Below are 13017 nucleotides of genomic sequence, written 5' to 3' on the forward strand. Positions count from 1 at the left end.
CAGATGGGTGAAGCAATTTGCCTGTAGGTGCTATAACCAGCTAAATAGCATAGCCAGCTCTGGAATCCAGGTTTCTATTCCAGGCCTGCTACTCCTTTCTACTTCTCAGATCTTCCTGAGTCTTCATTCTGATGACATGTTAGGAAATATTTTAAAGTCTTATGAATATTAGACTCCCCTATATTTAAATTTTAGAATAAAAATGCATAGCAAAAGAAAAATCTATTAGCACAGATGATCAAAAGTTGGCTGTATTTGGACAAAAAACATTATTGGTAAAATAACATTTTCTTGAAAAGTAATGTATAAATTTCTGTGACTGTAACTATATTTTACTATTCACTTAAGAACTACTGTTTTGGGGTGCCTGGGTGGATCAGTCAGTTAAGCGTCCACGTTTGGCTCAGGTCATGATCCCCGGGTCCTGGGATGGAGCCCAGCATTGGGCTGGGGGGGGATGGTCCTTGCTCATCAGGGAGTCTGCTTCTCCTTCTCCTCTACCCCTCCCTCCAGCTCATGCTCTCTCTCTCAAATAAATGAAATAAAATTAAAAAAAAAAAAGAACTACTGTTTTACCTAATTTCTGACTGCTCTTCAACTGGCAGTGCCTCTTAATCCTTTACCTTCAGTTTCTCTATATCATGTATTTGATGATCTATATACATTTAAAACCACTGCAGGAAACACCTATTTAAAGAAAACCTGCTGTAATTTAAAGAATACTTTATTCTGTGTAATGTTAATAACTATCCCAATTTGTTCTGTAAAGAATGAGTTTTCTGTTCTCAAGAGGATGGATGGACAGATAGATAGGCAGGCAGGAGGGAGAGAGAAAATAAAAGTAAAATAGGGAACAATTATTTTGGGGGGCAAGCAAAGGAAAAGATAAGAGGAATGAAGGGTGTTGGGTGGTCGGGAAGGGAGTGGCAGAGAACCACAAGCTAAATTAGTCACAAAGTGTTTATATTTTAAAAGTAAACTTGAATACTGCGATGTATAAATGGACTAACAACCACCTAACCTGCAGGCTATAATTAAAGTGGTGTCCAGTTTTAGACTCTATGACTTAGGGACATGTAAGGACCTTGGAGAGATTTCAGAATAATAAAGGTAAAAGGGTAAAAAAAAAAAAAAAAATGAGCCAAGTGAGGAAAAATTAGAACTGTTATTGTGCCTAAGAAGAGAAGACCAGGGGTGACTCAAAAGTCCTCAGGATATGAAGAAATATCCATTTCAGTGAACAGTTGGTCTACATTTCCACAGTAGAAAGTAATTTTACTTAAATTATGACAGTATGTATTTGAAGATAGAAGTGTCTCACCTAGGATGTCTCACTAAAGAAGAACTCCAGAGAAGGCTGAATGCTGTTCACCTCTCCCACCCTTTACTAGCTCAACTCCTCATCTCAAAGAATGGGTTAAAGGGTAGATAAGGCATCTCCAGAATGTGAAGCTTTAGACTTCGTTGGCGTCTAGCTACTACATTTAAAATTTTTCGTTAGCCTCTGTCCCCCAGATCCCAGTGTAAGGTTGAGCTGCTTCTGTGCTATGGGTAAAAGGGATTAATTAGTAATAAATACTTAGATGTATACATAACCTTGAATTCCTTATAAAAAAAATGCTTCTCCTCAGTGTTGATGGGTAAGAGGGCTTGGATTTGGGGTTCTTTCGGGACCCAGTTACTGTGCTAACATGACCCACTTGACTCCAAAGAGGGAATTTACCTGACCTGATATTAAACAGAAAAAAAAAAACTGGACAACTAGATGTGCCTGGACCTCTAATTTTGTCTGTAGCATTTTGTCTTATTTAGACATCTCCTACAATAAGGAATAAGTATAAAGTCTATGAAGAAAGAGAATGTAATGTTTTATTTATACCACGACCACCCCACCCCACCCCAGTCCAGCTTTTAGTATAAGGCTGGGCACACAGAAGGCTAAGAACCGGTACTTGTTAAATGAATGTCATGTGTCCAAAATTTTGAAATTTTATTCTACAGCTGCTTTTTCTAGTTATTCTCTAATTCATTCTCTAACGCTGCTGCCTACGAAGGTTGCATTTGTCTCCTTACTCTTCCTTTCTCTTATCTCACAGAAACTTCTATTCTTCCCTATCCCCTCAGATATCTTTAGTCATCTAATTCCTGAACTACCAAAACCTCTTAACTTCGATTCAGCCCCCACTCTTCTACTCACACCCAAGTACATTGTTGTCACCTTAATTCATGTTTTGACCACATTACTTTCTATACCTTCTTTCCATGCTCAACTACATGATTAAAACAAGCTTTGATTTCCCAAATAACAAGACTCCTAGCTCCTCTTATTCCAAACTTTTACTAAAACCCACTTTGTGTAGGAAGCCATTTCAGAACACATCGGTCAGATGAAAATATCCACCCATCAAAAGTTCTCAGAGTTAAGAAAAAAAAAAGTTCTCAGAGTTCATTTACCTTTCTGCCTGTATCCCATCTATTTGAAAGAAAATACTCTCGGGGTGCCTGGGTGGCTCAGGAGGTTAAGCATCTGCCTTTGGCTCAGGTCATGATCCCAGGGTCCTGGGATGGAGCCCCACATAGGGCTCCCTGCTCAGTGGAGAGTCTGCTTCTCCCTGTCCCTCAGCCCCTTCCCCCAACTCGTGCTCTCTCTTGCTCGCTCTGCTCTCTCTCTCTCTCAAATAAATAAATAAAAAATCTTAAAAAAAGAAAATAGTCTCAATTGAGGTATAAAAAAAAACCTATGAAAGATATAGTGTTCACAGATGGTATGTTGGAGGATGAGCGCATGCACACACGTGTTTATGTACACATAGAGCATATGCATATATATGTATATACACACACACACTATAAATATATTCTGCCCAAATTAGCAGAAACCCACAAGCTTAAAAACCAAATCTGCTAAATCTGACCCAAACCACAGGTATTAAGCCCTATGGCTACTTCCTGCAAGCAGATGCATTACCTCTGTGACAAAGTCAATTGAAAGTTCCAAGTATAGGTAAATATCGCTACAGGCAGCTAGGATTCTGTTTTGTTTTTTTTTAAACTTAAATGTAAAACTTAACTTATCACCTCAGGACACTGACCATGTTATATGATTTCTGCACAATACCAAGAATATCCTAGACACTAAAAAATACTATATTTACAACTTAAGCAGGAAAACAGAGGCTTGCTTCACAGTGGTTTAATATGAACAGAGTTGAATATGACATTGTCTGACAGAAGAATGAACAGTTTGCTGAATAAAAGCCCCGAGTCAGGATATATACACAGCAGAAATGGGGCCTCAGGCTTTCAGCACTTGTGCACAATGAAAGAAGAACTCTTTTAAAAAAAAGTCAATAACAGAGAATACAAATCAAAAAGGCAGCAACACCAACATTGGGGAGGTGGGAAAGGGAGCAGAGCCTCTCTCTAGGGGCTGCTCAGCCCCTGGTACAGGCTCAGCAGCTGGAGAGCTGATCTGTCTCAGGGAACATCAACATTTAGAAGGACTCCAAATCCCATGTCAAAATGCAATCCTAATCTCTCTGATCAGGGTCTTGTCAGACTCTATAATCCTTTTCCCCAAGACCCTGTATAGAGAATTCCAATCCTTCCATGATGGACAGTCTAAGCAAAGAGTCCCCACTTTTGACATGACAACAGTTAACTTGCTCCCATCCCACCACTGGAGATAGATTATCAGGCCCCAGCAAACAAACCACTACCTTCCAGACAGAAGCCCAGGAAAGCTGCTTCAGACTCTAAGATTTGGGACATCCATACCCTGCTGCTATCTCTAGCTCAAATTCTGGGGAGAATGCTGGAATTCCATGGAAAAGGAGTGCAGGCAGTTCAAAAACCCTGTGACCAAGCTGGGGAGGGCAGCGACAACTCTTGCCCCTGAGCCCCATTCAACAGCTCAAAGTGCTTAGAAGTCAGAGACTGTGTGGTTTGTTCATGTGCTTCTGCCCTATGGCAGCACTAAATGGGATGGGGGAAGGGAGGATGGAAGGGGGAGGGTAGTGATGCCCTTCCCCACCACTGGGAGGTACCTAGAAAATGATCCACTCCCACCCTTTAGGGAGTTACCTGGCAGTGGTGAGTTGCCCCCACCCCTCAAGCCATCAAACCTGCAAAGCTAACCTATAAAGTACCAAGGGCTTGGGGAGGGAGAACTGCTGGCCCATACTGACTCACCTGCTGATGAGCAAGAACAGGCAGCCAGAGTGGGGAGCCACAAAAGAGAGGGGCTAGACAACAAGAGTTCTCCTACTGCCCTATGGCTTTCTTCTGACTCTGAAGCAGCCATGATGAGGGGCCCAGAAAACCCACACACCTTGCTCCACACAACAGACTGCTTAGACTCTAGGATTTACTGCCATGAAAAGCAACAAGGGAGAGAGAAAGTAACAAAAGAAACTGTTGAGAAAACTGGGAGCAGGCCTAGAGAAAACAAGAACGTTTGGGTCTCTACCACCTTCCCAAAAAGGAAAAAGTTCATGCAGGTAGGAAATGCAGGGCTGTTCCCTGCTCAGCGTTCCTGGTTAAACCTAAGAGTAAGAAAATCCCCTGGACTTGCAGCATCAGTATGTATCCAAGTGCCCCACCAGCACAAGACCTGCCCCCACAAAAGATTAACCTTCTGGCATGGGTAAATGCCCAAGAAATTGCCTTCCAGTCCAATCCCCCCACCCGTACCCCAAGCAAAGGGCATCTGCCTGTGGTTCCCACTTCTCCTTAGAGACGAGGATCCTAGCAGAGTGCCCACGGTTTAGTCAGGTACCAAGGAATACAATGCCAGCCAGTCTATTGGGCCAGGGGATGGGCAGCCAACTTCAGATCAAAGAGAGAGAGAGAGGCTTAGTGTAAAAACCAATGTCATTTTCAGCAGGAAAGTAGAGGGCAAGTGGTGAGAGGGGCTCCTACTGGCGCACCTTCCCGGGGACGTAGTTCCTGTCAATTGCCTCCTCCTGCAGGAACATGTGTAGGCAGCGTTCGTTCTGAGCCAGTGGGTGCCCAGCAATTCTATAAAGAGACCAAGATGGTTATCAGTAGTATTTGGGATCAGAGAGAATTTGCAGAGCAATGGGGGTGTGGACAGGGGAGGAAGGGCCAGGGCAACTCCTCCAGAGGTTCAAGCAAGTAGAGGACAGCAACGGGGCACCATTCCAACCCTAACATTATAGAGGAGAAGGGGGAGAGAGGGGTATGGTACAGCGAAATCCCCAAACACATCCACCATGCGGTGCTTTCTCAGGCCTGAGACACAGGATCAGAATTCGGCTCAAAGGAACGGAGTTTTACTGTCCAGTGTCAGCTCACCGCACAATTGGCATCACATCTCATTCCAGAAGAAGAGACAGACAAAGCGTAGAAAGACCATGATGGCAAAAGCTGCAAGAAGAGTCCCCAGGAACTTGGCTTACTTGTTAATAAACTGTTCGAGGCCCTGCCTCCTTTCTTCAATGAAGGACTCCTCAAAGATCCCTTCATCTCCTCGAAAAGGGAGCTGACGCTTCAAGGCTTTCCCAGGCAGTGGCGGTACTACAATCTGCAGGCAGATGCAAAATAGCAGCCACGTGAGAGAGGACGAAGAGGGTATGAGAGGGTGAAGCACTGTATATCCCATTTCCTATCAGGCAGGGTCTATCTTATCCCACGGCCAGCAACCTGCAAGAACTGAGGTCATAAGCACAGTCAAGATGGCTCAGGTCAAAAATGAACCCAACTGATTCTATAGAAGGACAGGTTTACCACCTCAAAAGAAAGGAAATAAACTCCAAATATTCCTCACTTTCTTTCACGACCCACCAGCATCCAGTAATTTAGCTAGGCCTTTCCTAACACTATACTGTATATTTTCAGCACCTACAGGAGTTAAGTGGTATGACTTTACTAGCCACTAATTCAAGTGATACTTTTTCTTTAAAATTTGTCCTGAACTTACCACTTTAAAGTTTCAAAGGGTATCACCCAGATCCAATGTGTTGGGACTGGATAGTGTTCAGCTGCTCCACCGCCTTTAAAATTTTATAGACTATGATCTCATGCCCTCTCAGCCTATGTAGGTCTCCTCCTCCGAGGATCCCACACAGGGAATGGGGTCATACCTTACTATCTCGCTCCAGCTCATTTTTTAGCCACTCAAAGTCACTGTAGCGCCGCCGTACACAGGACTCCTTCAGCTTGAAGATAGGTAGGTTTGTCTACAGGGAAGGAAAAATGAGAGACGAGAGATGGTAACTAATGTTCAGTCTGTGGTAGCCACCTGTCAGAACCACTTCGACGGGGCCCAATGAAGAAATAATCCTGTGAACCATGTTCCTATAACTCCTTTAAAATACCACCAGGTAAATACCGATCCTTACCACATCCAGCCTTGTCACAGTTGGTGATTAGAAGTCCCTTGCTGCTTAGAGTTGATCCTATAAATAGATTTGAAGTTGTATGCAAATATGCATGCACAAGGAGTTTCACTGTACTTTATTTGTAGTAATTAATATATGTCCATCAATAGGTAATTGGTTAAATAAATTACGGTATGCCTATACAGTAGAATTACTGTACAGCTATGAAAAGAATGTGAAATATATATGAGCCAGTCTGGAAATATATTAAGCATTAAAATTAAGGTACAGAACAGTACATAGAGCTTGCCTCTATTTGTTGTTTTTTTCCATTTGGTTTTAAAAAGGGATATGTGGGGCGCCTGGGTGGCTCAGTCATTAAGCATCTGCCTTCGGCTCAGGTCATGATCGAGCCCTACATCGGGCTCCCTGCTCAGCGGGAAGCCTGCTTCTCCCTCTCCCACTCCCCCTGCTTATATTCCCTCTCTCGCTTTGTCTCTCTCTCTCTGTCAAATAAATAAAATCTTAAAAAAAATAAAAAAAATAAAAAGGGATATGTATATTTACCCAAAGAAAGTAAAAACAGTAATTCAAAAAGATATATGTACCCCTTCATTTACTGAAGCATTATTTACAATAACCAAGAAATGGAAGCAACCCAAGTGTCCATCAAAAGATAAATGGATAAAGAAGATGTGCTACACACACACACAGGAATATTACTCAGCCATAAAAAAGGATGAGATCTTGCCAGTTGCAACAACATGGACAGACCTAGAGGGTATTATGCTAAGTGAAATGAGTCGGACAGAGAAAGACAAACACCATTTAATTCACTTTTATGTGGAATCTAAAAAACAAAACAAACAAAAAGCAGAAACAGACCCATAAATATAGAGAACAAACTGCTGGTTGCCAGAGGGGAGGTGGGTGGAGGTATGGGCAAAACGGGATGGGAGATACAGGCTTCCAGTTATGGAATGAGTAAGTCAGGAGGATAACAGCATAGGGAATATAGTCAATGGTATTGTAATAGTAGTGAATGGTGACAGATGGTAGCTATACTCGTGGTGAGCACAACGTCATGTATAAACTTTTCAAATAACTATGTTGAACACCTGAAACTAATGTAACACTGTGTGTCAACTATACTTCAATTAAAAAGGGAATATGTGGGGCACCTGGGTGGCTCAGTGTGTTGAGCATCTGACTCTTGATCTTGGCTCAGGTCTTGATCTCATAGTTGTGAGTTCAAGCCCCGTGTTGGGCTCTGTGCTGGCTGTGGAGACTGTTTTAAAAAGGGTGGGGGGAAGACATGTATATGTGTATATACTTATACTTATGAATAAAATGTTTATTCATAATAACAGTGATTGACTTTGGAGTATAAGACTAAACAACTGGAATGGGAGGGCTACATTTTTCATTGAACAATTTGAATTTATCACATGCACGTATTACATTTTCAGTTGAAAAGTGAATTTAAGTTCCTGTAAAGAACAAGAGAAAAGCACCTCCCAGGTATGCCTTCCTCAGCTTTTCCCATCCAAATCCTCTCCGTTCTACAAGTCCCAGATCAAGTCCCATTTCATCCAGGAAATCCTTCCTGAGAACACCAGCTTAATTTACTGGTCTCCCTCTCCTCTACATTCCTATGACATTTATACTTTAGTAGTGCCTGACACACTATTGTTTTATGTATCATGTTAGTCTTGCTACTTAGCGAAACTCTAATCTCATTGAAATCAGGAACCATGACTACTTTTGCATTGCCCTAAATGCAGACTATGCGAGTTACTTAGTAAATACTCAATTGATTAATAGAGGCCCTATGTATTTGTTTACCCTCTCCTTGTCTAGAAAGTACAGCAGAAATAGCAATTACATTAAGTTGGCTTACCATCGCCTGCTCCCTGACATAAATCAGCTTATTCCCACATCTTAATCATTAGGCTCTAATGGCGACATGAACTACCAACAAACAAAAAGCCCTGATCCTCACTCCTGTCTACAGATTCTAAATAGAAACGGCCAACCACATGTATTAATACTGACTCTATTTCCCACCAGCCAATTCATACCAGCAGATGGAAATCAAAGGAACTAGTTTCTCTCCTTTCTCCACAACTGCCTCAGGGCAGGAAAAGAATATCTTCGAGCTATGCTAGTGCTTCACACAGTCCTCACTACATCATGCTTTTGGAAATTGTCTTTCCAGGATCCAGTTCTAGGTAGAGGTCATCAAAAGCTAAATAACTAACCAACTTACATTAGTTACAACTCTACCCAGGATCAAGGTCCAAGGAATGTTAATAAGCTGAAGGAGAGTGAGATACAGGTGAAGTAATATTTTATTACAACCTGTTCTTTAGGAGACTAAATAAAAAAACTGGAAACAGTGGTTTCTTTGGAAACGGGAGCCTCTAGAGGGGCAGAGGAAGGGAGGAACTTAGTTTTTACAGTGTATCTTTTTTTGTATCTTTTGAATTTTGTACCATGTGCATGTATTAACCATTCAAAATAAAACATTATAGAGAGCATTCTCAGAATCCTGCAAGAAATCTGCATGGGTATCAAATCATCACATGATATACCTTGAACTTATACAATATTATATGTCAATAACATCTCAATAAAGCTGGGGGGGAATAATCCTGCAAGGAAAAAAAAGGGCTTTCGTATCACGTGATTCTAGGTTTCCACCAGACTTCATTACAAATAACGTGATCCCCAAACAGCAGAACCTTAACTAGTACAGAAGCCAACAGAAGGACCAAAGAAAAGGGGGGGAAATGCTGAGTAGATTCTTCCAAGACACAGCGAAACCACCCACTGCCATTTTGTGGACTTCCTCCTTTGACTCACAAAAATCCTGTTCTTCCCCTACCCCCACAGGATGATGACAATAATGACCTTTTATCTCAGCACCTAGCCATCTAAGGAAGGGGCTACTGTGTACTAAGTAAGATAGTCTCCCAACTCCAACCTATAAATTGTATGAGGAAGACAGGATTGTGTAGTACAGGATAAAGAGAGTCCTTTGGCTCTGATCAACACAAAGTCAAGGGAAAGGAGAGAAAGAAACCAAGTTCAAGTCCACAGGACAACTGACATTTGAAAGTTCCACACACATCATGTGAAGTCACCAGGAAACCTCTCCAGACTCCTCATTTCTTGGGAGGGTGGGAGGGGGGGAATTCTTTCCTGAGCAAAATAAAAGAGAACAGCTTCAGAAATATTTACTATACAAAGAAAAAAAAGTCAGTGCCATCTGCTTCTACCATACATAATGCCTAACTCCCAAAGCCCATTCTTTGAGTCTCATGCTTCCTATAATGCCTACCATGATCAACCACCTAAAATAGCAATTAAAAACCAATTATTTCAACTTTTCTCCAAAACTGAATTCAATTAAAATATTAAAAGCCTAGATAGCCATACAAATTAACATAAGCAATACAAATTAACTCAAACCTACAGAACTAGGAACTGCCATCAACCCCATCATCATTGTACAATTAAAAATTGTGAAAAGGACGGATTAAAAGCTTAATGGTAAAACAAAAAATGGTAAAAAAAATTTTGCACATTAAAGTTTTGCAACTAAGCACAGCCAAAGAGACTAAAGTGTAGTGGAAAGAGTATGATGAGGGGCTTTGGGGTCAGACAGACCTGGGTTCAAATCCCAGCCCCACTTATTAGCTATGTGTATTTGGGAAAGTTACTAAAACTGCACTCCTCCTTAGTTTCCTACCTGTAAAATGTCATTTTTGTACGGATTTAGAAACTAAAACCTAGTTCAGTGCCTGGCACATAGTAGGCACTAGATGAACAGTCTCTGTTATTATTAGAATGCCTTAAGACGAGAGCTATTTCAGGGCGCCTGGGTGGCTCTGTTGGTTAAGTGTCTGATTCTTGGTTTCAGCTCAGGTCATGATCTCAGCGTCTTGCAATCAAGCCCCAGGTCAGGCTCTACACTCAGCGTGGAGTCTGCTTGGGACTCTCTCTCCCTCTCCCTCTGGGCACCCACATGCTCTCTCTCTCTCTTTCTCTCTCTCAAATAAATAAATCTAAATAAATAAAAGAGAGCTATTTCATTCATAGTCCCTAAGGCTCTTGGGTAATGCATGGAGACATTGTCTCTAAAACCCCACAGTAGAGAATCCTTACACTGAACAAGTTATGCCCAGTCTTCCTCAAGTAATTAAGTTTTCTACCACTAACAGTTCCCAGCTTTTATTGTATTTTCAGGAATCTAACTTCCATTCTTCCCCAAAGAGATGGTTCCAAGTAGTTCTTATAAAGGAGAGTTTTTTTCCAATCTTTGCTTCGATTTTCTTTCTTCAGTTTGGACTTGGCCAAACTTGGAATTTGGAGAGCATCATTTCTCAATTAAATTTCAAAGCCCAGGCAGGAGACACACTCTCCTTTAATTCATTCATTCATTCATTCAAAAATGAAAGCACATACACTCTTTTAGGTCTTCAAATGCTGTTTGAGCAGCATGCTGTCCATAGAGAATATTCTGGCCCTCTAGTCTGAGAAAAAAAACATAAGGAAAATTAGAAAATGGTTCTCCAACTTTTTTGCCTGTAACCATTCAACTGGGCAAAAGAACCTGCAAACCACTACTGTATCCGCACATTCCATCCTTGCAGTGTGGACTAAGAACTAGAGAATAAAGTCCTCTGCAGTGCACACTGGAAGAACCCACTCCTGAAATGTCCTGAAATATTAAATTAACCACAGACCACGGTCTTAACCCAAAAAGTTAATCTACAACAGAAAGGTCAAATGACCATATGTATACAGAAGCTCAAATGGGAGCCAGTACTGAAACAAACATCCTGGATACTTCAAATCTAAAGGATCAGCACAGGATGAGAGCACCGACTGACAATCCACCAATCCCCTTGCAAGACCAGGCTTCACCATGAGACACAGCATGTGGTACCTGAGAAAACTTAAGCACAAAACATTTCTCTCTTTCAGATGCTAATTCTACACAAGTCTGGGGAGCACTCAATCTCAAGGAGACTCCCTTTCTTATTTCTGCTCTACCAAGCCCACTGTCTCCCTTTCCTGGAGTCTATCTCCCCTTTAATCCAGGCTTTGCTTAACTCCATCATTTCAGGGAGACCTCATTAGGAAGAAATCGGGGCGTCCTGCCCTCCCTCTTTAGACTGACTTCCCACAACCTAGTTTAGTTATGGGACCCAGAGATGTATCACCTTGGCTTTCCATCCCCCCCAGCCCTCTGCCACTTTTCCTTCCCTCCTTCTGTCGCTACAGTCAGGATTCCTATTTCCTTTCATTCCTCACCGTAATCTTCTCCATCGTCCCCACCCTTATCCAGCCATGCTTCACTTCTTGCTCATAGGTACTTATTTTCCCTCGCCCCAGTCCGATGTCCCCCTCAGGAGTTTTCCGTATCCTAGGGCCACAACCTAGTCTGGAGACCTCTCTCCAAACCTATGAAGCCCCTAACCCCCAAATGACCCCTCCAAGCGTCTCGGCCAATGTTAATCGTCCCCATGGCAGCCCCCCCCCCCGCCCTCCCCGCCCAGCCGCCTGGTCCTCCCTCAGCTGTCTCCCTCACCCCGTGACTCACCCGCATGCGAACCTCATAGGTGGTGAAGCGCGCGCGGCCCACGCCCACCGTCTGTGGATTAAAGATGTCGATCTCCAGGAAGTTACTTGGCGGCCCGTAAGCGTCAGTCAGGTCCTGCGGCTTCGAGTTAAGGCGCCGAGTGTCAGCCACTGCCGTGTCCGACATCTTTCCGAAGGAGAGACCGGGACCGGGGAAGGGGGTGGGGGACAGAGGCCGGAGGCAGGAGCGCGCACAGCCCCTCCCGTTTGCAAAATAACCAGCCAACCCACAGACAGCGGCGCCGCGCACGCGCGCCCACGCACGCACGCACGCACGCGCACGTTCCCTTGGCCCCGGGCCCGGCACCCTGAATAGCGGCCACGCTGAGGGTTGAGTCCCGTACATTGGAGGCCTCATTCAGGCTTCCGGGCGGTGTTTGTGGCCGCCCCGGAACCTGCATCTCCGATACGCAGCGCCCCATATCCTGGGAAGCACTATAGGCGGAATCCGCCAATCGTTGCTCCCCAAACCCAAGAAATGGTCTTATACCGTGTATCTATCGGCTGCGGGCACTGCCCCGCAAACTGGGACCTTGCAGTGATAAGCCGAAGCCCCGTGACCTGAATAAGTCAGGGTTTTGCGCGAAAATAGAAGGGTGTTCTCCGGAGGGTGGGGTTCCAACAATAATACTAAGAATCTAGAACGCAGCCCTGCCACTTGGTGCCACTGATGGTTTCAATTCGTTCCACATGCAACTGAGCATTCAGCACCACGGTGCCAGGGAAGCAGCGAGGGTGGGGTAAACGTGATTGCTCATTCTCACTTTTCAGGAAAATCGGGGCATATCTTCATCCTGCACTTGTTACCACATAAAGCTCACCCCAGGTGTACTCAGATATATTTCTTAGCAAATTGAGGGCATTTATTTCATACCTCTGCCTCTACTCTGCAGAACTCCATACTTGACACTGCTCGGAGGTTGCTTGCAGCCCATAATGGAGATAGAATACATGTCTAAATGAGAAAATATCTATAGACATATTGATATTTATGTCACTAATTTACACATGGCCCACATGAAGGGTG

At 43.3% G+C, this 13017-nt stretch overlaps 1 protein-coding gene across 1 annotated transcript; it reads right to left on the minus strand.

The window, feature by feature from the left end:
- Positions 1-3178: 3178 nt before the first annotated feature.
- On the minus strand, positions 3179-12268 carry SNX12 (sorting nexin 12). The gene is made up of 4 exons (XM_045879312.2): positions 11953-12268; positions 6105-6200; positions 5421-5545; positions 3179-5019 (listed from the first exon to the last, which is right to left on the minus strand). The coding sequence occupies exons 1-4, from the start codon at positions 12115-12117 to the stop codon at positions 4917-4919; spliced, it is 489 nt and encodes a 162-aa protein (XP_045735268.2). The 5' UTR covers positions 12118-12268; the 3' UTR covers positions 3179-4916.
- Positions 12269-13017: the final 749 nt, after the last annotated feature.

Source organism: Mirounga angustirostris, unplaced genomic scaffold (genome assembly GCF_029215605.1).
Source record: "Mirounga angustirostris isolate CCGP_5_RB_7025 unplaced genomic scaffold, mMirAng1.0.hap1 SCAF_11, whole genome shotgun sequence".
Classification (NCBI taxonomy): Eukaryota; Metazoa; Chordata; class Mammalia; order Carnivora; family Phocidae; genus Mirounga; species Mirounga angustirostris.

Coding starts and splice junctions, on each gene's coding strand:
- SNX12 (XM_045879312.2), bottom strand. CDS start 12,117: ATGTCGGACACGGCAGTGGCTGACACTCGGCGCCTTAACTCGAAGCCG. Junction 6,201..11,952: donor CCTATGAGGTTCGCATGCGG/GTGAGTCACGGG, acceptor CCTTCCCTGTAG/ACAAACCTACCTATCTTCAA. Junction 5,546..6,104: donor AGCTGGAGCGAGATAGTAAG/GTATGACCCCAT, acceptor ATCTGCCTGCAG/ATTGTAGTACCGCCACTGCC.